Source organism: Rutilus rutilus (assembly GCF_951802725.1).
Source record: "Rutilus rutilus genome assembly, chromosome: 14".
In the NCBI taxonomy this organism is placed as follows: domain Eukaryota; kingdom Metazoa; phylum Chordata; class Actinopteri; order Cypriniformes; family Leuciscidae; genus Rutilus; species Rutilus rutilus.
Window position 1 is genome coordinate 17,761,894 of NC_140219.1, and position 26,221 is coordinate 17,788,114.

At 36.5% G+C, this 26,221-nt stretch overlaps 2 protein-coding genes across 3 annotated transcripts in view; both read left to right on the forward strand.

The window, feature by feature from the left end:
* Positions 1-8,498, forward strand: part of itk (IL2 inducible T cell kinase) — a 9,596-nt gene extending 1,098 nt beyond the window's left edge. Inside the window, exons 3-17 of the mRNA XM_084429816.1 lie at positions 326-407; positions 521-643; positions 764-795; positions 1,217-1,368; positions 2,640-2,705; positions 2,797-2,851; positions 3,385-3,464; positions 3,589-3,734; positions 3,953-4,024; positions 4,600-4,768; positions 4,862-5,078; positions 5,172-5,236; positions 5,317-5,435; positions 5,579-5,736; positions 7,811-8,498. Of these exons, the coding sequence (XP_084285942.1) occupies positions 326-407; positions 521-643; positions 764-795; positions 1,217-1,368; positions 2,640-2,705; positions 2,797-2,851; positions 3,385-3,464; positions 3,589-3,734; positions 3,953-4,024; positions 4,600-4,768; positions 4,862-5,078; positions 5,172-5,236; positions 5,317-5,435; positions 5,579-5,736; positions 7,811-7,873 (1,599 nt within the window). The 3' untranslated portion in view covers positions 7,874-8,498. The remainder of the gene's footprint in view (positions 1-325; positions 408-520; positions 644-763; positions 796-1,216; positions 1,369-2,639; positions 2,706-2,796; positions 2,852-3,384; positions 3,465-3,588; positions 3,735-3,952; positions 4,025-4,599; positions 4,769-4,861; positions 5,079-5,171; positions 5,237-5,316; positions 5,436-5,578; positions 5,737-7,810) is intronic.
* Positions 8,499-10,002: 1,504 nt separating this feature from the next.
* Positions 10,003-26,221, forward strand: part of cyfip2 (cytoplasmic FMR1 interacting protein 2) — a 33,509-nt gene continuing 17,290 nt past the window's right edge. Inside the window, exons 1-10 of one of the 2 annotated variants that reach the window (XM_084429817.1) lie at positions 10,003-10,145; positions 19,149-19,298; positions 19,396-19,485; positions 23,069-23,146; positions 23,579-23,680; positions 24,025-24,206; positions 24,362-24,458; positions 24,908-25,036; positions 25,119-25,223; positions 25,318-25,406. In XM_084429817.1, the coding sequence (XP_084285943.1) occupies positions 19,182-19,298; positions 19,396-19,485; positions 23,069-23,146; positions 23,579-23,680; positions 24,025-24,206; positions 24,362-24,458; positions 24,908-25,036; positions 25,119-25,223; positions 25,318-25,406 (989 nt within the window). In that variant the 5' untranslated portion in view covers positions 10,003-10,145; positions 19,149-19,181. The remainder of the gene's footprint in view (positions 10,146-19,148; positions 19,299-19,395; positions 19,486-23,068; positions 23,147-23,578; positions 23,681-24,024; positions 24,207-24,361; positions 24,459-24,907; positions 25,037-25,118; positions 25,224-25,317; positions 25,407-26,221) is intronic. The other variant, XM_084429818.1, reaches the window with a different exon arrangement.

Consider the following 26,221-nt stretch of genomic DNA (forward strand, 5'->3'; position numbering starts at 1 on the left):
ATATGTTTATATACTTTTATATACACAACCTTAAGCAATGGCCCTGAACGGTGGTTCAATGTCAACATTGTGACAATGCTGTAACAACCTTCACCACACAACGTAGTTATAGCAACCTTTTGGCCATGTTGTTAAAACGTTGTTAGAAGGTGGGTACGTTGTGCCAACGTTCCGTGTTTGCTGGGCTGTAGGGCCTATTGTCTATGTCTAGTAGTATGTCTACAAGTGTTTTTCATAGAAGTCTAAAATTAACTTTTTGCGTTGATTTTTGTTTACATTACTTAAATGTTTTGTTGTTTATTGGTTTGTTAATGTTCGTTGACAGATCGCCCATGACGGCTACTATCTGTATGTGTTTGCTCCAGATAACGACTGCAGGTTAAAATGGGTCAACGCTCTGAAAGAAGGTGAGCAGCTGTTACACAAAAAAATAAGCGTTTTCAATGTAGAGTGAAATATTTAAACACATGTCAATGTACATTATCTTTTGTATTTTCTTTTATTTCTTCCACTTCTAAAGTGACGCAAAATAACAACTTGTTTCTGAAGTACCATCCTGACTTCTGGGGAGAAGGGAAATGGAGGTGTTGTCATCAGACAGAGAAGCTGGCGACGGGATGCAGTGAATACTATCCCAATGGAGGTGCAAGCGTTATGCGAAATCATTTCACTTTATTGTCATTCCATATGAATTTTAATATTGAGTATGACGACTCTGAGTCCGTTTCCATTGTTTTCATAGCTGTTTCATTTCACCCCACAGCCAAACCTCTTCCCCCAACTCCAGATCCAACGGTTTGTCATTCAATCTCTGTTTACTATTGTAATACTATTTAATTGCCCGGTTTCACAGACAAGGCCTTGACTTTAGTCCCAGACTAAAATGCATATCTGAGCTGTCTTAACTGAAAGTAACTTACACTGACATTTCTTAAAATATGTCAGTGCCATTGTTTTGTCTCAAGATGCACATCAGTAAGGCACGTTTATAAAAGCTACTTAAATGTCCTAATTGACCTGAGGCCTAATACTGGCTTAATCTAAGCCCTATCTGTGAAACCAGGCCAATATATTTAATTTATCTTTAGGATTACAATTTTATTTTTGCGATTATTAAAACATTTCTGTTACTTTCGCTGTTGAAATGCTTAGTATAATCAGGACCGTGTGTTTGGATGAGATGATGTCAATTGGGCTCTCTGTATTTATCCTCTAGCGACGATCTTCAGATCCAGAGGACAGGGTTGTTGTGGCTTTGAGGAATTTCAGCCCTGAAGAAGATACAGACCTGCCTCTACATAAAGATGAAGAATATTTTATCGTAGACAGTTCTGAACCGAACTGGTGGACTGTGAGGGACAAAGACGGGTAAATATCTAAAAGAATTTTTGCAGTCTAATAAGTTAGATTTAGCATAATGCCTTGTAAAAGAATCCCTCCACTGTGAATTCAGAAGTTTGACACATTACATAAACATATAAATGAAGATAGATAGATAGATAGATAGATAGATAGATAGATAGATAGATAGATAGATAGATAGATAGATAGATAGATAGATAGATAGATAGATAGATAGATAGATAGTAGCTTTAACTGTTTAACTCACAGGGCTGTGAAAATCTATATATAAAGAATAAAAAAATGCTGAAAAAAACATTTTGTTTTAGTTCTAGTGTATATATTGTAAGCGACAAGACCCCAATGCAGTTCTTTGCATTTGAAAAGGAAGAAGAAACATTAATATTTAGCATGTAATGTATATTTAGCAATGTAACAAAATGCCACACCACTTGCACTCGGCGTCATGAATATCAGGCACAAAAACTCATGAGATAGATAGATAGATAGATAGATAGATAGATAGATAGATAGATAGATAGATAGATAGATAGATAGATAGATAGATAGATAGATAGATAGATAGTAGCTTTAACTGTTTAACTCACGGGGCTGTGAAAAATTATATATAAAGAATCAAAAAATGCTGAAAAAAAACATTTTGTTTTAGTTCTAGTGTATATATTGTAAGCGACAAGACCCCAATGCAGTTCTTTGCGTTTGAAAAGGAAGAAGAAACATTAATATTTAACTTGAAGTAAAGACAAGAGTCCTTGCAGGAGAATTGTGCGTAATTTGTTTTTTTTATAGCAATACCTCATGATGTTGCCATGATCCCAAAACACTCAGAAAACTCTAAATGTCAAAAAATCAGTTTGATGATTATTATTCATGCAGTCAATGCACTCTCAGAAAAAAAGGTACAAAAGCTGTCACTGGGACAGAACCCTTCAAAAAGGGTTGTACCATTTAGGTATGTGCACTTTTGGTACCAATATGTACCTTTGAGGGACTAATATGCACTCTTTAGGTACAAAGGTGTACCTTATGAAAAGGTACTGCCACAGTGACAGCTTTTGTACCTTTTTTTTCTGAAAGTGCAAGGTTATATGTTTATTACAATGACAACAATAGCCATTTATAGAGCACCTTTAATATAAAGCTGATAACATTTAAAATTTTCCAAAATTCAGTCAAGAAGAACAGAATTGCGAAAAAACACCGGAAGGAAATGTAACATAGGCTTTTAAATCATCTAAAAAGTAAAGATTTGTGTGGTCTTTTCTCTCCTGTTACAGAAATGTTGGCTCTGTGCCGTGCGTATATATTGCGGAAAAAAAATCAAACAACATTGAGAAATTTGAGTAAGTTCCGTATGTAAATCTTTTTATAAAAGGTATTAAGTTCATAATCAAAGCTTGATTAAACGGACAGTAATGCTTTGTGGTTTGATAGATGGTACAGTAAGGACATAACTCGGACAGAGGCAGAGGAGTTACTCATGAGAGAGGTAAGGCAACCAACAACAGTCAAATGACATTTTATAAAATCAGTTAATGTTTCCATGAAGTCACATGACAGTAAGCTTTAACTGTGTTAAACACTTAGTCAAAATCTGAACATCACTTCAGTACATTTTCACAGTTTTTTGGGCATTGCAAAGTTGGGGTTCTTTGCAAACGTGCAAGAGCAACATCTGCAGATGCAGGTGCAGGCACAAGCGTGCAGAGTTCAAACACCCCTTCAACCAGAATGTGGCTGTGCTGCGTTTCCTGTCATGACACTTACTTGTTATGTTTTAAATATGAGGGTAGATTCAGACATACATGTGGTGAAACAGTTCATGTATGTCCTAATTATTATCAGTAGTGTAAACTGTCTCCATGGCATTCCACAGCATTAGTACAACATGTATCTATACCACTTTGTCATAATGAAACAAAATTCATATTTCTATGTAGACTTTCTCATTTATGGCATTCATATTGGTCAGCATTTTCATGAATATGAATTTATGGTTAACATTTTAAATTTCATTTACAGAACAAGGACGGTGGTTACATAGTTCGTGACTCTAAACATGCAGGCGTATACACCGTGTCAATATTTTCCAGAGTTTCGGGGTAAACGCTTAATTTGCAATGAAGTGAATGTTACTTGCAATCACTTACAAAAAAAAATATCTTACTATTTTGTCCAATCAATATTTGAGCTTCATGTTTTTTGATGAATGTCACTGGTCTGCAGGTCTGATGGAGAGAAGTATCCCCAAGTTAAGCACTACCAGATCAAAGAACAGAAAGAAGGTGCAAAGGTCATGTATTTCTTAGCTGAGAAATACCTGTTCTCGAGCATTCCAGAGCTCATCCGCTATCACCAACACAATCCGGCAGGTGAGTTGAGAAAAAACTTCAGTTTCTCTTATATTGCATGCCATTCTGTTAAATAGTGTCCATTACATGATAGGCTAGCTGCCTCTAGCTGTCAGAGGCAATGTTTTAATGTCTCTTTAATGTCTCAATTTCTCTTCAAATCTGTAAGTTGCTTTAGACCTTAATGTGAATGTTAACTCTATCATTAAGCTGAAAATATCTGCTTGTTTTTGTGACAGGTTTAATAACCAGATTGAGGCATTGCGTGTCTAATGTTCCAAGATCTTCAAGGATTAAGGAGTTGTCTTCAGGTAAAATTCCAGCTGTCAAGTACAATTTGAATTGTTTTTCATCGTTAAAATTTCATAATATGAATTTACAAGATATATCAGTAAGATTTTTTTTTAAAGAAATTAACTTTTGTTCAGCAGGACACATTAAATTGATCAAAATGACAGCAAATACATTTACAGTATCTTAAAATATTTATATTTCAAATAAATGCTGTTCCTTTGAACTTTCTATTCATTTCTATCCTGAAAAAACAACATTGATAATAATAAGAAATGTTTCTTGAGCACCAAATCCGCATATTAGAATGATTTCTGAAGGATCACGTGGCACTGAAAACTGGAGTAATGATGCTGAAAATATATTACCGTTTAAAATGTGTTATTAATATTATATTAATATTTTTATATATAATAATTTATAATATAATAATAAATTTTTTTTTTAAATGACAGTTTTTTACTGTATTTTTTATCAAATAAAATAAATGTTGCCTTGGTGAGGATAAGAGACATCTTTCAAAAACATGTTTCCGACCACAAACTTTTGAACTGTAGTGTGTGTTTATATTTATGTAAGCCTTTCTCTTTTACAGATAAATGGGAGATTCACCCTGATGAACTGATATTAAGGGAGGAACTGGGGAGCGGGCAGTTTGGTTTGGTCTTGAAGGGAAGCTTGCATGACCGTCAGGTGGCAGTTAAGACTCTCCGTGAGGGTTTCATGTCAGAGGAAGAATTTAAAGAGGAAGCACAAGTTATGATGTGAGTAACTCATGCTGTGTGTTTCAAAGGACATGACTATGGATGCGAAGTGCACCGAGAGAAAATGTCATGAATTTATTGCTTCCTTCACAGGAAACTATCCCACGAGAAGCTGGTCAAGTTGTGTGGTGTGGTCACTCAGCGCTCACCCATCTATCTGGTATTTGAATTCATGGAGAATGGCTGCCTAACAGATTTCTTACGTGCCAAAAAAGGCTGTCTTTCCCAGGAGGTCCAGCTGGAGATGTGTTTGGACGTAAGTGAGGGGATGGCCTACCTGGAGAGCTCCAACTTCATCCACAGAGACTTGGTAGGTGTAAACAGAATGTTTAATGAGTCAATTTCTTCCTTTATTGAGACAAACTTTTGTGCATTTGTTCCAAAATCTTGCTTTTTTTAACAGGCTGCAAGAAACTGTTTGGTTTCTGAGGATAATGTGGTGAAGATAGCAGATTTTGGAATGACAAGGTGAGTAGCAGTGCCTCAGTATTTCAGAGATCCATGTGTACTACTACTCAGTGTAATAACTTTCCCATCTGTACCGGCAGGTTTGTCCTAGATGATCAATACACCAGTTCTCATGGGTCCAAATTTCCAGTCAGGTGGTCCTCTCCAGAGGTGATCAAATTCGGGAAGTACAGCAGCAAATCAGATGTGTGGTCATTTGGTGAGTCCATATTGATCCACCAAGACAATATTAATCAGAAGAAAAGAAATCTGGTAGTTGCAAAAGTCGGATTTTAAATGAATCACTCACCTCTATCCTCATATTTTAGGTTATCTAAATATGCACTGACGTTCCCTTTGCAGGTGTGCTCATGTGGGAGGTGTACAGTGAAGGACGTGTGCCCTATGATAACCGTAGTAATGCAGAGGTAGTGGAAGCCCTAAACGCGAGACAACGGCTCCTGAGACCCCGCGTCTGTCCACAGAGTGTGTACGAGTTAATGCAGTGGTGCTGGAAAGAGGTGAGTCCACCGCAAACAGCATTAAAGCTTCCCAGTATAGCAAATGATCTCAACAAACTATCCTTGAAGTATTTAACCCTAAAACAGGCAACGTGACCTGGGAGTCATATAGTTTTTATTGTCTTTTTTGGGGCATTTTTTCATCAAATCCTTTTATCATTTATCACAGCCTGGTCTGTCTTGAGTATGCTGGTCACATGATTTGCTTCAAGTTTTTTGTGATAAATTAGTTAGCCTGACCTAAATCCAACATGGCTACCGGCAGTGCAGGACATTCAGATTTTGAGGAAAGTAAATATATATTAAACTTACTTTTCTTATGGAAAAATAATAGTAATACTGCTAACATTAATTGTGAACATTGTCTTAAGGTGCTGAAGAAGAAAATTAATTAATATGTTGTTCATGTTGCTATTTAGCACGTTTTGAAATATATGTGACTCCTTTGTATTTTGAGTTTTTAATTCACTATATTACAATTAAATCCTAATCTAATCATGACAAACTATATATCGTTGGAAAGGTCTAAGACTCCTAAATAGATATTTTAACACTGTTTTTTGTTACAAATTATGTAGGAACAGTAATAGATGAATTTATGACAAGAGTGCACCTCAAAAAATCGACATCATAACAGGAGTTCTGGCGTTTGTCGCAAAAAGTCGACGCACACTTTTAATAATGGAAACTTTGGGTTTTTTTTATTACATCACATATTTTAGTAGTTATCATAAATTAGGTATCATTTGAAAGCTTACAAACTCAGAATTCATCCTGTGAAAAACGTTTTGAAATTGGACGTTGCGTTACCATAGAAACGGTACTCTAAATTCTTTTATCTGGCTCCACCCCTTTTGGGCGTAATCATGTTTCATAATTTATGATCAAAACCTTTTCTAATCTTGACAAAATATTGTCAGAAAGGTCTGAGTCTCAAGGTTCGATATTTTGTGACAGAAGTGATATTTGGACAGAAATGTATTCATTTGTTACGGCAGAATGCATACAATAAAATTAAATGGAATGTATGTCACCCGCTGGCTATTTTTGGTATTACGCCTAAACAAAATCTCATGGGAACTTCAAGTTTTGTGATATAAACTTCAAATTTGGAACACAACTTGGTTAGATATATGGCTTTGATTTTATATTAATTTTAGAGTAAAAAATATTTGGTAAAATATATATTTTATATAAAAGAATATTAAGTACAGTATATTTGATTTACTGTACATTTAAACTTCCATAACTTTTTCATACTTTAATTTTTTTGAAGTGTTTTCACAGTGTTTTCTTTAAAACAAGACCAAACTTAGGTCTATACCCAAAAGCATTCTTGAATTACAACCATTTAAGTTTGAATAGTGCATTTTAATGTCCATTCTCAAAAAGGGTGAGAGGTTAAAGTACCATTTTTATGGTAACGCAAGGTCCTATTTCAAAACAGTTTTCACAGGCTGAATCTTGAGTTCGTAAGCTTTCGAATTATATATAATTTGTCAACATTAGATCAGATGAAGTATAGGATATAATTGTTTTAAACATGCAGTGGCAAGTGGGCCAGTAACAGTTAACAGATTAATGACTTGGTCCTTTTTTTATACCCTAATCAGGCAACGTGAACTGGGAGTCACAACTCATAAAATCCTAAATATATCAAATATTAAAACAATTCATTTTGGATATGTTTTACTTAAGTCCAGGTGATATAAAAAATGTTCCACTCTTGCCTGTTTAAGGGTTAAATACTAATAAAATATTACGTCACGCTCAGTATAAAGGATGTTATACTGAGAAATCCTGTTCTCATGAATTGGGCCCTCTGTGGAAGTTATGTTCCCATTTTGAATGAACAATAATTTTTTTTTTTTTTTATCAGTTTTAAAATGTGTATTATAGGGTATTTTTACACTCAATTAATGTAAACCTTCTTATGTGTTTCTTTTGTTGCTCGTATAATTAGCAGCAGGTGTAATTTCTGTGTCCTAATTTGTTTATTCAGTTATTTGCCTATGAGTCTCGTTACTGTCATTATTGCTACGGCAACATAAACACAACAATGTTTGTTCAACAGAAACCTGAGGATCGCCCGTCGTTTGCTGTGCTCCTGCATGAACTGGCCTGTCTTGATCAATAACCTTGATCCTGATCACACCTCACTCAAAAATGAACATTTTGTGATTTTAACCACTCTTGTATCATTTCAAACCTGTATACAGTTTTTTTCAAGATATAAAAAGGTTAATTTTCAAGAATCTTTGGTCAATCATATTGACCAGATAGGGAAAGGGCACTATAAAAGGACCATAGAGCATATGACTTGTGAGCTATATTTTTGGAGTTATGAAGCAATATGATATCTTTGTGTGAGAAAAAGATCAAAATTTAAATCATTAATAACTGAAAATGTGCTCGATTATGAACAGATTATGAACTGTTGTTATATGGAAATAAGCAGCTAAAAAATATTTAGTGTTCAACAGGTTTCGAAGTTGTTTAAATATTTTTTGGGGGGTGAATTATCCCTGTAAATGAAAATACTGTATATTGTACATATCACATATTGTATTTATTTGTAATTTTATTTATTTATTTATTCACTTTTTCACATTATGTAACTGAATTGTATATTTCCTGTGTTTTATATAGGCATGACTTCTGCAAACACAATTCTGTCCCTTAGGAGGCACACATGAGCCATGTTGTTTTTGTGTGGTTTTTTTTTTTTTCATCCACCAATAAATATGTTGCTTATTAGTTTATTGCTGTTGCATATTCAATCATCTTCATACTGATTCAGTCAGTGGTGCTTTCCTTGGTTTGCATAAGGTTTTGTGCACAATAAACTCATAATTTCCTAAATTATGTAAAAGTTAGTAATACTCTATTTTGTCACAAATGCCTTCACTGGTTACTGTGACAACAGCACTGAATAGAAACACTCCAGCATGCCAATGCTCACTATATATGCAGCCTGGGGCCGTAGGCATCAAATAAGTGCATATTTATTTAATGTGCTTCTAGAGTGAAACTATTTTTTTCTCAATGAAACAGAAATGCAATCATAAAATGGGTCCAATGTATACTTTACCGTAGAGCAAGGGTTTTCAATATTTTAGATGCCACAGACTGCGAGGAAACCCAATCATAAAATTTTAAAACATCTAGTTTCTTGTATAAAGACCCCAATTTATACTATGAAAAATGTATATTATAAAATATGTCTTAAATATGATTTGGAAAATATTAATAATAACATTATTAATTAATATTAATATAATTGTTAATATTAATTAATTAATTAAATTTATTTTTTATTTACTTATTTATTTTAATCTATGCTTTATTAATTTATACATTTTAATCTTTATGAACATTACATATTTATTCTGACATTCTTTAAACAGTTTTTCTCTAAACCAGGGGTTCTCATCCTTTTTGACTCGTATAGGCTCTCCGTTGGCCAACACAAAATCTGAAGCCCCACCCCCTTTATATTCGCTGAGATATTTCTGGTACTTCTGTGATTATGACAAAGCTGCTTGTGTTCAAACTTTTTTTTTTATTAAATTAATTTGTTTGCTGTTGATTTAAGGTATAAAATGAATTAACCACAATTTATTTTGTTATTTTCTGAGGCCCCCTAGTGGGCCCCGGACCTCTGTGGTTTTTTCCACAGACCCCCAGCACTCTGGGTCCACAGACCCCTGTTTGAAAACCCCTGCCGTAAAAATCTTAGTCCCCTTGATGTTGATGTGCTTTTATAATTAACAGGAATTGTGTTCTGATTAAATATTGCATTTGATTCAATTTGTATTTAAAAAAAATACTATTTGACAGCATGCTGGTTTTTTTTATGTGCTTTAGAAAATATGCCCTCATAAATGTAAAAGATCAATTCCAGACGGCATATATTGCCTATTAATAAAAATGTTATCAGTGAATACACCTTAGTATATTTCTATATTATTTAGCTCTTTATAATCCTATAAACTTATAGGCTAAATATAGGCTAAATCGACCACAGTGACAGACTGCTAAGAGGGTCGGAACTCGGAAGTACAGCAGACAGTGCAAATGTATGACAGTGCTCATAGAAAATGCACTTGTCTTAACAATCTTTGTTCATTATCATACTAAAATTAATAGGCCTACATAAATCGAACAATTCTAAAAATCGAGTATGTAAACTGATGACTCACACCAGAGATGCTGTTTTAAATGGGTGCCTGTCTCTTTAAGAGCATGCACTTGCAGCCATTTTCTGCTCTTTGTGTGGGGTGGATTAGCGGATAGAGACCGAACCCAGAGCATCAATTCTACTACACCGAGCAAACGCTATTTCACTCTGTTTTTCCCCGCTTTGCACTGACCGCCCGTTAGTTTGAGAGCGGACATGCAATTAGCAGGTAGGTTCATGTGATTATTTTAATGAATTACAGAGATGAGAGCGTTCGCTCGACGGAGCGCGAGAGAGATGATGACACCAACCTGCGCGTGTAACGTTATTCCCCGAGCATGATGCTCAGTCATAATTTTACAGCAAAAAAGGCTTGCATGTTTTTTTGTTTTTTTTTAAGACAATATCTATTATGTTCGCGTTTGGGGGCGTATTACACCAATTTGGTGAAGGTTTATTATGATGGAGGTGGTGATAGCATCTCTCCGCTATATGGGTGGGGTGAGGGGGGTGCGCGCACGTACTCACACATCTCATATGTGATCTAACGCGCGATATCTCTATTTGTTTACATTAGTGCAAAATTAGATTACTTAACTGTCAGTGGAGTTTCATTCCATCAATAGCACATTTTAGGGTGCATTCATCCATTCTTTCCGCGAGCTGTCGAGCGTGCTTCTGGTGTCTTGTGACAGGGGGCTGTTGCTAGGATATAGCCAACCGAACCGTTATTTTGACGGCTTTGATGATAAAGAATTGCCTTGTATGACATATTAAATGACTGATTCTAGTCTATCCTTTCCTTGCATGGATGGTTTTTGCTCATGTTATGATTAAGGCCGCATATTTTCATAGTTTTTATGCTGTAAAATGAGGTTTAGTGAACATGATGCCCAATCTGTAGTGTCATTTATAAGGGATCATTTACAGCCTCCCGGGCAAAATAAACGAAATTGTGTGGTAATGACCAGCATATTATACATTATCCTGCTTAGTACACTGCTAGTTATGAAATAATAATAATAAAAAATAAAAATAAATACTTGGGCATGAAATACTGATCTGATTTGAAAATATTTTGTTATTAGTTTTAACCTTTCCGCTAAGAAAAATAGGCCATTACAACGTAGACTACAATTGGCCAAGCAACAAGACGAACATTAGAGCAGTATTATAATATTACTTTATGTATTAATCAGCCAGCCAAGTTAATTTTTTTCCGTGTAGGCTAAATATGCAGCTACAATGATCACTTTCTCTCTCATCCTCTCATATGTCTTTTACCGGATTCTGTTTTTTGGATTTCTTTAAAGATATCAGAGCTTCTACCCATCTATCAAAGTCTTATTTGAAAAAAATTTAAACTGAACTCCTCCAAGGCCATTTTTACTACAGTCTGACCTGGTAATAACTATATTGAATCGCAAGAGGGCGCTGCGCTAGACCGCGGAGTGATACGAGAGATATGAATGTAGCACCAGTAGGCTATTTTGCATGGTCAAATGTATTACAGAGAGAGCTAAAATCAGAAATACAATTTTGTCCAAATCTTAAAGTCATCATGAAATTAAAATTGACCCTATTTACTTTGTTAGCGCATATTACTAGTCTTGTGGTGAACATTTAATCCGTGCAAGTTAGCCTAATACTCAGAATAATTGTTTGTCGTGTTAACCTTTAATCAAAATCTGAAAATTTGCTTCTGCTCTGGAATGGCGTTCCTTCTCTGATGACAGTCAGTTTGACGGCTTGGGTTGAATATTCTTAACCACTTCCCTCCGTTCATCAGGTTTCTGTGAGCGAGGGATGGACAGGACAGGAGGTGCGCCAAAATAAAACCCCGCCCTCTATTCACTTGGAAATACTTCACAACACTAAAGTCAGTTGCAACTTCCGGTTCACAGGGACTTTTAAGGCTGCGTTCCAGTCAAAAATTGTCATGCCCCTCACTTGCTAACTTCCGTCCGTCTCGATCACTTGGATGTACGTCAGGGGTGCCCAATCCTACTCCTGCCGATCGACTGCGTGTGTTTGATTAGGGTTGGAGATGAACTGTGCAGGACAGTCGATCGGCAGGAGCAGGATTGGGCACCCCTGATGTACGTCATTGCTTACGTTGCATGAGTGCCCACTACTGGCGGAACCTTTGCAATAGGCTGAATTGGAACGTGCTGAGCCCTTGATCACTTAGAATCCACTATGGGGTTGATTTTATTATTTATTTTTTTCCCTTACGGAATTGTTTAATGCAGCATTCTATAGGTGTGTCTGAGTTGTTTAAAAAAAATTCAAAATCGAGGGAGCGAGGGTCTGTCCATATAAACTTCCCTCATCCACTTCACGACATGGAACGCACTTCAAATTGGCGGCAGGGATTCCCCCAAGGGGAAGTGCTTAGGGAAGTTCGCAAGTGCTGTCTAAAAGTGGACTGGAACATTCTGACTGTCCAAAAGTGGACATTTCTAAATGCATCAATAGCATGCATTTAGAAAGTAGATAGGCTGAATTTAAACTTTAACTTTAACTGGGCAAAATCCTGTCGTGCATTGGCATATTAAACCACCTGATGTATATCACTTAGCTACACATTGTATATTATGCCCATGTGCCTTTTGAAGGGAACTAGGAACCACTAGATTCCTGAATACTAATGAAAAAACATTCGTATGTTTTTTTTTCTTGCAAATGTATTCAGTTTTAAAATACATGGTGTTACAGCACTCATCATAATGAGTCATTTCAGCTGCTGACAGAAATGATGCATGCCTAACTACATCAGCAACCACATTTGCCTTTTTTTTTTCTTCTTCTTCTTTTTTTTTAAATTATGATTGAATGATGCAATCATGACCAGTCTAGGCAGAGTATGCAGACTGGAGTTGTCTCTGTGTGTCCTGTCTGTACATAAGGGAGATTCTTTCTTTCAGTCAGCAATCAATTACATGTCCCGCCTGCCTGTGTAGCAATTGTAGCTCAAGGCTTGCAGTGAGGGCGGGAGTATCACGACATGTCCCACCGAGTAGTGTGACCCAAATGTGACACTCTTTCAGTGGTGGAAGCTTTTATGTGACCTATGTGATGTCTAGTCCTTATTTATGTTGCTAGACCAGTGGTTCTTAAGTTGCGGTGCCGGGGCCCACTGGGGGGCCTCAAGATGACTTAAATCATTTTTATTGTTTAAAATGATTTATTATTTTAATTCACTGTTTTTCATTTTATTTGAAGAATTATAAAAGGTTGGATTTTTAATTAATTAATAAAATCTAATATCTCCATCGGTATTTTATGCATTTTATGAATGTACATTTTTTAGATTTTCCAAGTTCAAAATGTTTTATCAGGTAGAAATTGTGAGTCTTTTTTTAATTTTTTTTTTTTTTTTTTTAAATGCTTATCCTTAATCTTTGTACAGTAAATCATGAATAACTGGAAACATCATGGGGCCTTTGAATGTTGTTGTGGACAATGAATGTTGTTGTGGGTTTGGATTCAAAAGAACCACTGGGCTATATGATTGAAATAACATCATATAGGTTACGTTAAAAGTGATAGCCTCGATCACATATTTGTAGCATTTTCGGGGTGTGGCAGGTTTGGTTCGATTAAAACAAACTGGTGCGCTTGCTCTGTTGTGGTTTTGATTGTATAAGTGTGAACGCTGCCATCCTTTTCAGGGGGTCTCGATCCGCTTCCAAACAAACTCTTGTGCAGTTCAACTGAAATATGAACACAACATGAACCAGACACATCTAAAACGAGCCAAAAAACAGGATGTGATGACACAAGATGGACCTAAAAAAGGGCAGAATGCTCAAGCACACCAGGTTCTTCTCGTCATAGGAGTTGAGGTTGTAATTACTGCAATTACTTGATTTCAACTTGTAAAAAGCATTCAAATCCTCATAGAGCTCTTAATTGCAGTTTGTAAAATGGGAATTGTCTGAAAGCTCCTATGAAGTTTTTACAATCTGCACCTGCAATAACGTCGCGTGTTGTCATCTTGATACTATGGTAATTACGACATGGTGTGAATGCAGCATGTTGTTGCCTATTACATTTCGGGATGGCTTAAGAACTGTGGTCTCCTTGCAGCAGATCTCGGTTTGTGTGTGTGCAACAGAGGAATTCCTGGCACTGTTATGACTCCTTTACAAAAGCTCTTATGCCAAATTGTGAATTCTCAGTTTGTAAAAACACTATCAAATGTACGCACATGCAACAAGCGCATTTAGCCCAGCAGTCTGGACCAAAAGAACCAAGAGAATCGAACTACAAGTGTGAACACACGCTCGGTAAAAAAGGTGTGTGGCCCATGCATTTATGTCAGTGTTGGTCCGATTTTGTCATGCTCACATAACGTATAGGAATGTGGACCGTTTACCCCACCGTACAATGGGAATCAGCCATTGTGGGAAAGTTTATTCTAGTATTTCAGCATCCATTCCCACAGGCACAGACTAGTGTCTATCTCTCTCTCTCTCTCTCTCTCTCTCTCTCTCTCCCTGTCAGATCACTTCTTCCTCTTGGAACGTGTTGGTGTCATGGATGTTTCTTTCCAAGAGTCCCTGTTTGAATGACAATGATTCAGCTCTGAGGTTGTTATCAGTCTGAACATGTCTCACTCCACCTCACGTGATCCTTTTCAACAGATTAAAATGTGCAGAATCCCCCAGGGCTCAAAGTACTTCCACTTTTTTTTATTTTTGTTCTGGTGCAGACCATATCTGTGAGTTGAATATGACACAATTAGATACAATCACCCGCATGTGGGAAAAGCTATTTAATTAGATAATCAAAAAATAGTTCAGACCATTTTAAAATGGATTATTTTACTCTAGTTGTGTGTGATATGTTTTTAATTGTCACTTATGAGATTCCATGATGACTAGGATGCTGCTTATCTACTAACAACTTTAGTGTAAATGATTTTACATATATTATAATATTTTAATATATTACATTAAAGATGGTTGCAAATACATGTGGGTAAGTACAAATGTGTTGCGTATAAGGCTAGCAGGCTAGTTGGTTATCTGTATGCTGTGCTAGTACTTAAGCTAACTAAAACAGACATTAATGGTCATTATAATGTAGTTCAATTGGCATACATTATGAAGACTGATTTTGTAGGAATTATTATCAGGCGCTTAGGAAGTACCCATGAATTATTATTTTATTTTTTTATGATAATGGGATCGCTTGGGGTCCTAATGAAGACACGATTTTGGAAGTACCTGACTTCTTATAACATCGGCTCACTAGGTTTTGGAGCGAAACTTTATTTGTCTTTTAGGGCAGAAATAAGCTTTACAGAATTAGTTAAGCACAAAAGAGGCTTCATACTTGTGTAAGATTTGCTTCGTTTGTCTAAATGAAAAATCTTCTTGTACATAGTTGCATGACATTGTGAGATACACAAATGCTGACAGGAAACCCCACCCTTTCATTGAAGCAATGGATGGATCAGTACTGTTAAAGTGCTGTAGAGCGTATCAGCATCATGCATTTCTTAGTGATGTGTACTCCAAGAAAAATGGCAAGTGACATATTAACCATGGGCTTTTTATTGGAAGATGTTCCTTGTAGCTCGCACCACATACTGACTCAGTAACATGCCTTTTATTAATTTGACTTTCCATACATCCCTTGACTAGATTGTGCTTAAGACCAGGAGACAGTTTCATAAACTTAGGCTTTAGATTGTGTCTTAAGAACTAGTATGACCAACTAGCAGTTAGAAAAGGTAATCAATCTTACTTTTCCAATTCAAATTAGACCAATCAACCTTTTTTTTTAAATGTTTAAAAAAAAATGTGATGACTTTTAATTCTAATTTAAGCAGTTTTTGAAACCGGTGGCCACCGATGTTGCCTCTTCTGTGGCCTTCAGCATTTGGCTCAAGTGTTTTTTCCACCCTGAGCTACTCTGAGAGATCTGAGACAGTTATTCCATTATGTGATTCTGCTGTGACCTCCAACACTCTGACACCAACATCGGTCTCAGCCAACCAGACCTGTTGAGAATGCAGTTTAAAGCCAACGTGTGTAATTTTTATGTTAAAATACTTTTATCCCAGGCTTCCCAGCTTAATGTGGAGAGACAACTAATAGTAAGCCATCTGTAATTCCCCCAAAATCCATTGGAAAAGTCAAACATTTTCAAATTGCATTTGATGTCGCTTGTAAGTCTGCAGACATTACAATTATTTTTGGTCATTTTGCTTGAATGTTTCTGTTTGCACATTCTTCATTCTGTGTGTTGTTGCTATGATGTGTCATCATTTTTTTATCTCTTATGTTGTTCACGCTTCATAAGTTCCACACTTGGTTCCTGTTTGTTAATGTTAATCATAAGAGAATCCCTTGTACTGTTCAACATAGGCTCCGTATTTAATACCACAGTGACCTCAGGCAATCTCTCTTCCTGCATGTGCTACGTTTAATGGTCAAGCTAACTTCATGTTTCCCTGCTGCTTTGTCAAGATTTGATGAAGGTAAAGATTGAAAATAAGCCTCCTTGGACAGATGGCTGATAGATGCCTGACCTGTAGACTAGTGTCACTTATCAACTGTCCAGGACAGATTAATCATGTGGTTTAGTATGCATTAAACATTATCTGACCGTTTTGTCCCTATAGGCTACATAAATTCTGCAATGAGTTTTTTCCTACCATTGGAGCAATTAAAGTACCATTTAAATGCAGGCTATCTGTTGTTTATTTGCTCTATGACAGGCAAACTGGCATTAAACAAAAAATATCTGTAGCCATTTGATATTGGAGACAACCACTGCATTTTAATCACAATCCAAACTAAGAGGCTACACACATGTAGAATGAGCAGTTATTTTTTATTGTATAATTTCAAGATTTAAAGCAAAACAGTATGGTCTGACTTTAGATTTGTGAAATTATGGTAATGACACCTGCATAAAACAAAAACAGCAGACGGACTGAATGAAAATGCAAATTCACTCTCTGACAGTAGGTGGCGCTTATTGAACAGAAGCAGTTTCTTTGTGTACCGCTGAACACAAAGCAGTGCTGCACTTATAAACACTACTTTATACTGAGGTAGAGGAAACTCAAAACTTTTCTGAAGACAGTCAGTTCCCTTCAGAGATGCATATAAACCCCCTCCCTCAATTCAATATATATATATTTTTCTTCCTCTATTTTTTTTTGAGTATTGTGAACCGTGAGCTTGCGGTGTCTGGTACAGTATTTGCTCTGTTGGCCTGTCTGTGTTCTCTTCTTTGCATCCGTCTTCAGCGCGTCCTGTCTCTGGCCTGTGTTAACATCTTGTTTACAGACTTCGTAATATTTCCACACAAATTACATTTTGGGAAATGATTGCAATGCAGTTTGTGTGCAAGTCCAGAATAGAGATTGGCCAAATTAAACTAGAAACCAATTTATGGCTTCAAAGCATTATTTTTGCAGGTCACTGTCAAGCAAACCCGAGTCTAATACGGGCAATACCACACTTCCTGAGCACACTTACTGAGGTCTTGAGATGCATTTAAAAAAAAACGTAACTGTTTTTGTCTTGACACTGCATTTTAGAAATGTTGTTCATGGTATTCCTGTACATACTGAAAAAAACATGCAACATTTCACAACTCTTCTATAAAATACAATATTGTAATGTCTTTAAAATGATCATGTAATCTCAATTTAAATATTATTTGTAGTAGAAACTTGGCTGGTTTAACTAGCTGATTCTATAAATGCTAACTTGTTAATTGGTAACACAATGTTTTGAAAGCATTAGCATTGCATAGCAATTGCTAAATCAATATGGCAATATAGAAAATGTAATATATCTGTTCTCAAACTAAGGTCATGCTCCAATCGTCACCATGATGGCCCCCAAAAACCTTGCGCAACATCAGAAACTCTAAATTCTAAATTAGCATAGCAAAACATTAAACACGGCTAAATCTCACACTTAACATTAATCTGGCACAAAAATAAAACATTATATAGGCTAACACTTAATTTTAGCATTTACTTTCTCTTTCAAGTGCCATGGAAAAGCATGCTGGGAAATAGAAATCCCAGTGCAGTTTCAGTTAAAATCTAAAAATGAAATGAAACAAGTTCATAAAACTCAAAACAATTAAACAATTTAGATTACTTTAATATGTCAGTTTTGTGAACTCAAAAGAAAAAAGTTCTAAATACTTAAAAGTTAATTTGAACTACTTTAAGTTTACCCCACTTGAATAAATTGATTATTTTGAGCATTAGGGTTTACAATGTGGAAATTTTGGATTATCACCTCTGTTGTGATAGGGGGGTGGTGTGGCGCAATGGATAAGACACATGCCTTAGGTGTGAGAGACCCGGGTTCGAATCCACTGTGAGACACCAATGTGTCCCTGAGCAAGACACTTAACCCCTAGTTGCTCCAGAGGCGTGCGACCTCTGACATATATAGCAATTGTAAGTCGCTTTGGATAAAAGCGTCAGCTAAATGAATAAATGTAAATGTAAATGTTGTTGTTGTTACACTTAGGTGACATTGCAGTGCTGTGCCATCTCGAAAGTGATCATTTGCATGCGTGTTTAAGCCTTGCCAGTTTAAATGTTGAAGCAATTTTAAGCGCAATAAGCAGTGCAGTAATGACTGTCTTGGCTTATTCCTGTAAACACAGTAGGTTAAACACCCAAAAATTAAATTTCTGTCATTTATTTACTCGCCCTCATGTCATTCCAAACCCGTAAGACCTTACGACCATCTTTGGGGCACAAATTTTTTTTTTTTTATATATATATGAAATGTCGTTCTTTATGTCGATCCATAGACTGCAACATTTTTACCACTTTCAAGGCCCAGAAAGGTAGTAAAGACATTGTTAAAATAGCCCTATTTTGTAATATATAGCCTATCATTATCGTGAAATAAAATTACTCATTGTGAATATGATTTGGGTCATATCGCCTACCCCTATATCATATATTAGTTTCATTTATTGAAAACATCTGTCGCAGCCCTAATTAATAATGTCTTGGCAGCCACAGCAGCACTTGTGTTTTGAGACTTATTAAATTCTGCCATTGAAACCAGTGAAAGACTTTAACTAGAGAGATTTCTTGAAAGTCATGACATTTCCCTTTTCAAATGCCAGTGATTTATAGACTGTGTTACACTTAAACATAGAGTTGAAGTGCTGAGTGCAGCACCTTCTGTATGATAATGATGAAGCTCATGGTCTATTCTTGTTTCAGATTGGGCTGTTTTGTGAGTGAACCTGTGTCGCCATGACAACCCACGTGACCCTGGAGGATGCGCTGTCCAATGTGGACCTGCTGGAGGAGCTTCCCCTCCCAGACCAGCAGCCATGCATCGAACCCCCACCATCCTCCATCATGTACCAGGTACATGCCCTTATGCATTAACACAAATGCATTTCAATATTTGAAGTAGGATGTAGAGTTCACAGTAAAATTTGACTGGCGTTCTGTTTGTTACTAGGCAAACTTTGACACCAACTTTGAGGACAGAAATGCGTTTGTCACTGGCATTGCCCGCTACATTGAACAGGCCACTGTGCACTCCAGCATGGTAAGTAGAAGGACACTTTGTGAAACAGCACATTAGGATGGCTGGTCATGTGACCAGGGCAGCAATAACAAAAGGATGTTGCATTACAACAAAGCTGCTCTTTATGGTTCTTACTGAAATCTTTATCAGAAGGGCACTGAGAAACAGAAACAGTCATTCAGTTTTTCTAATGTAGGCCTTTCTTTGCCACAGTGATATTTAAATCAGCCCTGAGCAGTGCAATTCCCTTCATAAAGGTTCACTTACAAAAGAAAATCACCAAGACATTAACATATTTTTAGGTACTGTGATGAATAAATAAAAAATTCAACATGTAAACTGTCAATACCATCTGAATTACCTTTGAGTACTAAATGGAGTGTAGCGATTCCTCCAATTCATATACATCAACCTTAAAATATCACTTTTAAATCATGAGTCAGTGTTTGTGTTGGCCAATAATAAAGTTGTTATGTTGTATATTAAAATATACAATCGTTCAAAAGTTTGTAGATAGTAAGATGTTTTGGTTTTTTAAAAGAAAGTAATACTTTTTATTCAGCAAGGGTTTGCTAAATTAAACACATTTATAATGTTACAAAAGATTTTTGTTTCAAATAAATGCTGTCCTTTTTAACTTTCTATTCATCAAAGAATCCTAAAAAAAAGTATCACAGTTTATACAACAATATTAAACTGTTTTCAGAATTGATAATAATAGGAAATGTTTATTGAGCAATTAGGCGTTCAATGAATCCACTTAATGATTATTATAGTGCAATCTACTACAAAAAACAACTCGGTGTTCTTAAATAGAACTTAAGAATGAATTTCATTATGCTAAACTTGTATGGATTGTACGGAGCCCCGCACATGACATGCAGGGAAATGTATATAGTGGCCATGAATTAAGAATTCTTTCTTCTTGTTTTAGTAAATTGTGGCCACAATGTAATAATTTGTTCCCTCGTTTTAAAACGAAACATCCATTTTTCAGAACAACTCAAAAAGCATGAACAGATTTTCAACAGTAATGACTATTTAAGGGTCAGCATGTGAAATCTGGGCAAGGTGGTTTGTGCCATATTAAAACCCCATCAGTTTCAATTCTGTTTTAGCGGAGGCATGAGGTGAAGAGCTCAGGACAAACACCTTTTCACAAAGCCACCCTTGTCTAGTTTATGATTGCTGTTTTGTTCTGTTTTGTTTGTGTGGGGGTTTGGGCTTTATGCTGGATTGAATTGAGATTGATGCAGCTAGTCCACCTCTTCCTCACACAGCTCAGTGGCTCGTGGATGTGCTTGGACTGTCGAACAGTAGCTCATGTTAGTCAGAGTCCTCAAGGACTGGAGGTCCTGTTTGCTTCAGCTACCTTCTGCTAAAGCTCTAATGAGCGCATAGTTGTAGGTCTGGATGAATGCTGTGCCATCTCTAAACTTGGATTTAGGAGTATAAATATAGTGTTTTTAAGATGAATGCAGGCCTTTGAAAAGACCCTCATACTTACTGATATTATTATTATTATTATCTTCTCACTTTTATACATTTAAATCAACTTGCTTACTGTGTAGTCTCCATTCACATGTTTCACAGGCCCTATTTACACCTGGTATTAAAATGCATTTTGGTCGATTGGATCACAAGTGGACGACACCAAATACAGGTGTAAACAGGGCCTAAAACGTTTTGAGCTTGTCCACTTTTGACCATCGAAAACGCATTTAACCGGATTGCTTTCGTAGTGGAAACGCTTGTGGTTTAATGTATTCGAACTAGGGGTGTAACGGTACACAGAAGTAACGGTTCGGTTCATACCTCGGTTCAGACAATGGAGGGAAAAGCAAAACAAAAATGAAGAAGGCTTGTGCATGTCTCAGGCTGTACCACCAAAGGAAAATAAATTACTTAAGCCTTGTATTTTTTAAATAAGGTTTATTAAGAAAGTAAAGGCATAGAACCAGTTTATTTGTAGTGCACTGACAATAGGCTCGTTTTATGTAATTAGTTTATTAATTAAATTAATAAAAAGACTTTGAGATATGTTTGGTAATTGTACCTGAATGAATTGAAAATTTATTTGCTACATTTCAGATTTATATATTTGTTTTCCTTAAAATTGTAATTTACAGTAACTTAAACACTTTGCAGTTTGAATGATGTCCTGTATAAACAAAATGACGGAGTATGTTTTTATGTTTCCACTGTTCGATCGCGCCCGCGCCACACACACACACACACACATGCACACAAATATAAGTAAACACTTTGCGACTTTTCGATCACGCCCGAGCCCTCTCTCTCTCTCTCTCTCTCTCTCTCTCCCCCTCCCTCCCTCCCTCCCTCCCTCCCTCTCTCCCTCCCTCCCTCTCACACACACACACACACAACATATTCCAGTATTGCAATCTTTACATCGCAGCCTGCTTCAGAGCTAAGGCGAGGCTACAGATTAGGTGTCCCTAAAGAACCCACTTGCGGAAGTAGTTCCGCAACTTCCGCATTACATTAACTAATTTGCACATGAGTTTTATTTATTTTTATACCGTATATTCTCCGTGTAAATGTATGCACCGAACCGTGACGCCAGTACCGTTTCGGTTCAATACGAATATATGTACCGTTCCACCCCTAGTTTGAACAGCCGCAAAAGACTGCCTACTCTCCGCCTACTGACCTAATGCTTAAACATTATGGGAGGCGCGCTAGCCAGACGGGATTTAAACTTTGGCTGGAGACCCAAGTTTGGTTTGAAGATGGTAAATGTACCAAGCACAATGTTCTCTCACCATTCATGATTTCTAACACACTCTGCAAAGTAGAAACAAACACCTTTTTCAACTAAGAATTGAAAACGTTTTATTTCGTTTTGGCCGTTAATTTACGCAAAAACGACGTTATCGTCTCCATGTAAACTACAAAAACGCGAATTTGTATTAAATAATAATACATGCGCATGCGTATTACGTGTTCAGCCTATAGCTGCGTACTGAGTAGTGCTTCTTTACAAAGTAACATAGACAACTTTTAAAAACTTTTCAAAAAAGCAAAGGTAAAACTTTTATTTTATAATGTTGTCGTGTAAACGTGCAGTACACTTTGACTAGTTGTTTAGGCAACGCTCTGACTAGTCAGTTTTGCACATGCTTAGTTTTGCAAAGCTCTAATTGTAATACTTGCTGAATTGTGATTGGCAGAAATCCAGGTTAAATGATTTATTATTAGAAAGTGGAGGATAATCAGGGACTCAGTCTACACTGAATGCATGTTACCACTCTAATCAACGAAACTGTCTAGACTACAAATGCTCTGGTGATTATAATGGAGCAATCTAGTTTTGCCGTGTTGGTTTCTCTCTTTCTCCCTCTGTCTATAATTGGGTTTACAATTTCTAAGTGCAGGGAATTCTTTCAGGAAATGTATATCTAGCTATACTGCATAGTAATAATGATGAATTCCAACAAATAAGTGCCTGATGGATTGTCGTTTCTAAGCATGAGGTCATAAAATGTATTAGCACATTTACACTGAATTCACAGGAGTTTATGTTTGTGGCTCCTATAGCTGTTGTTCTATTTCCTCTTTTTCAAACGTTTTTTCCTCTCAGAATGAAATGCTGGAGGAGGGGCATGAGTATGCGGTCATGCTGTACACCTGGAGGAGCTGCTCCAGAGCCATTCCTCAGGTACACACACACAAACACACATGAAATTAGAGGTGCATTCTCAGGACTCTAGTAAAATCCATGCCCTACTAGCCCATTAAAACCTTTACTATCAGGTGTCTCATAGTGCGGAAGAGGAACTCAGTATGAAAATGCTAGTTATTCTATCAATTTACATATGCATAGATTTATTTACTTTTTTTTTTTTAAGATATTTCTGCCAAGTGCCAGCATTCAAATATTGTGTGTGTTAAATCTTGTCTTGCGTGAATGGACTTTTTTAAAGAAATGCTCTCCACCATTTTCCCGATGTTTGAAGAGAGTCTGAACCCCTTTTCATTTATCTAAAAGATAAAATTGAAATGACCAAGTTCAACAACATGACTACCCTGCACGAACAGAAGAAAAAGGCTGAATCCAGCCGTTTTAATGTCGCCCTCTTGTGTATCTCAGGTGAAGTGCAACGAGCAGCCAAATCGGGTGGAGATCTACGAGAAGACTGTAGAGGTGCTGGAACCTGAGGTCACCAAACTCATGAAGTTCATGTACTTCCAGGTGAGAGAGGAATACAAATCTTTGAACACTATTCAATATTTATTAATTCTTAAATGTCATGTTAATCAAACAACACTACTGACAAAAAAAAGAAAAACTCATTGCTCTTAATTTTATTGCTTGTGTATTTTAGGCTCTTAATTAAGTTAACATTTATTCCTTAAGTAAATTAAGAAATACTTGAAGACTACATGCAATTTAATTTATTTATATTTATATTTAACTTTTCAAATAAAGGACTGTGATAAATAGCATACTAGTTTTTGCCGTGCTATCAAAATTGGGGTTGAGAATCATGACATTTCACGAGTACACGGCGTTAATATTGATATCCCTCCTTCTAGCGGAAGGCCATTGAACGTTTTTGCAGCGAGGTAAAGCGTCTGTGTCACGCTGAACGACGGAAGGACTTTGTGTCCGAGGCCTACCTGCTCACTCTAGGAAAGTTCATCAACATGTTTGCTGTGCTGGACGAACTGAAGAACATGAAGTGCAGTGTGAAAAATGACCACTCTGCTTACAAAAGGTATTACAGGGTCATGCTTGCGTTAAAGGGAAAGTGATTTTCCATAAATCACACATTTGATGAATAGAAAGTATAAAGAGTGTATAAAGTATAAAGTGTGTGTGTGTATACGTATGTTCACAATCACCATTTTTTTTATCACTATTTCTTTACAGAGCGGCTCAGTTCCTGAGAAAGATGGCTGACCCACAGTCCATCCAGGAGTCCCAAAACCTCTCTATGTTTTTAGCCAATCACAACAGAATTACACAGGTACATTTAACTTGAATGATCTTATTAAAAAAAAAAAAATCTTATTTACATTAAAGGAATAAATCCTCTCTTTTTTTGTATTCTATATCAGCTTTATTTGTTTTATATTTCTCATGTCATTCCAAATTTGTGTGCTGTACATTTTTAAGTAATTCTAATAGTTGTTCTAAGGCTTTTAAACTACAATAAAGGCTAAAAAAACACACCAGAAAGGCAGCATAAAAGTGGTCCGTACAGTTTCTATATAATTGTGTATATAACTATATACAAAAGCTATATAACTCTATATAAAAGCTATAATTGTGTGTGGAACAGCCTGAAATGAAAGGGTTGTTTTTTTGGTTGTTTTTTTGGATAACCTTGCCTTCCCCTAAAGCTTCTCTGAGTGTTGTTCACCTTTCATTTGGGCATTGACATTCAGTGTTTTGTTTTGTGTGATGTTTGTGCAGTGTCTGCACCAGCAGCTGGAGGTGATCCCAGGTTATGAGGAGCTGCTGGCTGATATTGTCAACATCTGTGTGGATTACTATGAGAACAAGATGTACTTGACCCCCAGTGAGAAACACATGCTGCTAAAGGTGAGCGCATCCATTCCTGCTGAAGCGTTTAAGACTCGGCTGAAAGAGAACTTCACAAATGAAGGCGCGACTCTATTTTCAGGTCATGGGTTTTGGCCTGTACTTGATGGATGGAAATGTCAGCAACATCTATAAGCTGGATGCAAAGAAAAGGATAAACCTCAGCAAAATCGACAAGTTCTTTAAGGTGAAGGCTCTGGTTCTCATGAAAACTGATATTTTTGTTGTTGTTGTTGTTGTTATAACCCTCTGATTGTAATGTCTTTTTGGATGTTTGAAAGCTTCAGGTTGTGCCCCTGTTTGGAGATATGCAGATCGAACTGTCACGGTATATAGAAACAAGTGCCCACTATGAAGAGAACAAGTCCAAGTGAGTGACCATCTACTCAGGGAACTACACTAACCTTTTCCACTGGTGGCACTTGCGCTACTAACTTTTTCAGTTACTGGCGCAAAACATGATTTGGTCGCACAAATTATTTATAGTAAGCCGCTCTGGATATTAATGAACAATAATGAAACTGTATTGCATACAGATGTGCTTTTTATTTTACTTGCCATCTTTTAAACCACATGCCTTCTTGTTTTCTTTAACATTGGTTGGGATAGATTTACTGCAATAGAAAATACAGTACACAATAAAGTGCAAAATGAATTTCTTCAAAAGAATAATTTGCGATTTAAATTTGGTGAACGGCATTTCCTCTTTGGCTATATTATAAGCTACATTGAACTTAATTATCAATTCAGATTCCTCACTTGCTCGGTTTGCTAAATCTTGACGCCGAAATGCAGTGGGGAGTGCTGCTGCGTCAGGGGATATGTACCTGTCTCTACACTTCGCGTGCTTCATACTGTCATTGTGAAGCTTCAATGATTCGTGTTTGAATTGTTTTGATGCAGTTAAAAATAAGGACAGTCCTGCAATTGAAGGCCCACAGAATTTACAGTACACACAGTGCATTGCTCCGTCTTGGTACCTTAACCACTGGTATTCTTCGAGCCACTGGCGTCGAAATTCATATGTCCGTATCGTTTTTCCCGCGTGTGCTTTTCCTGACGAATCCTTCTCAGCCTCATCATTCTCACTCACAGGCTTCGTTTGACATGTCGAATCGACATCAAGTGATGGTTCTGTTACACTTGAACTTCCCTTCTTAAAAAAGGAGTCAATTGTCCGCTTCA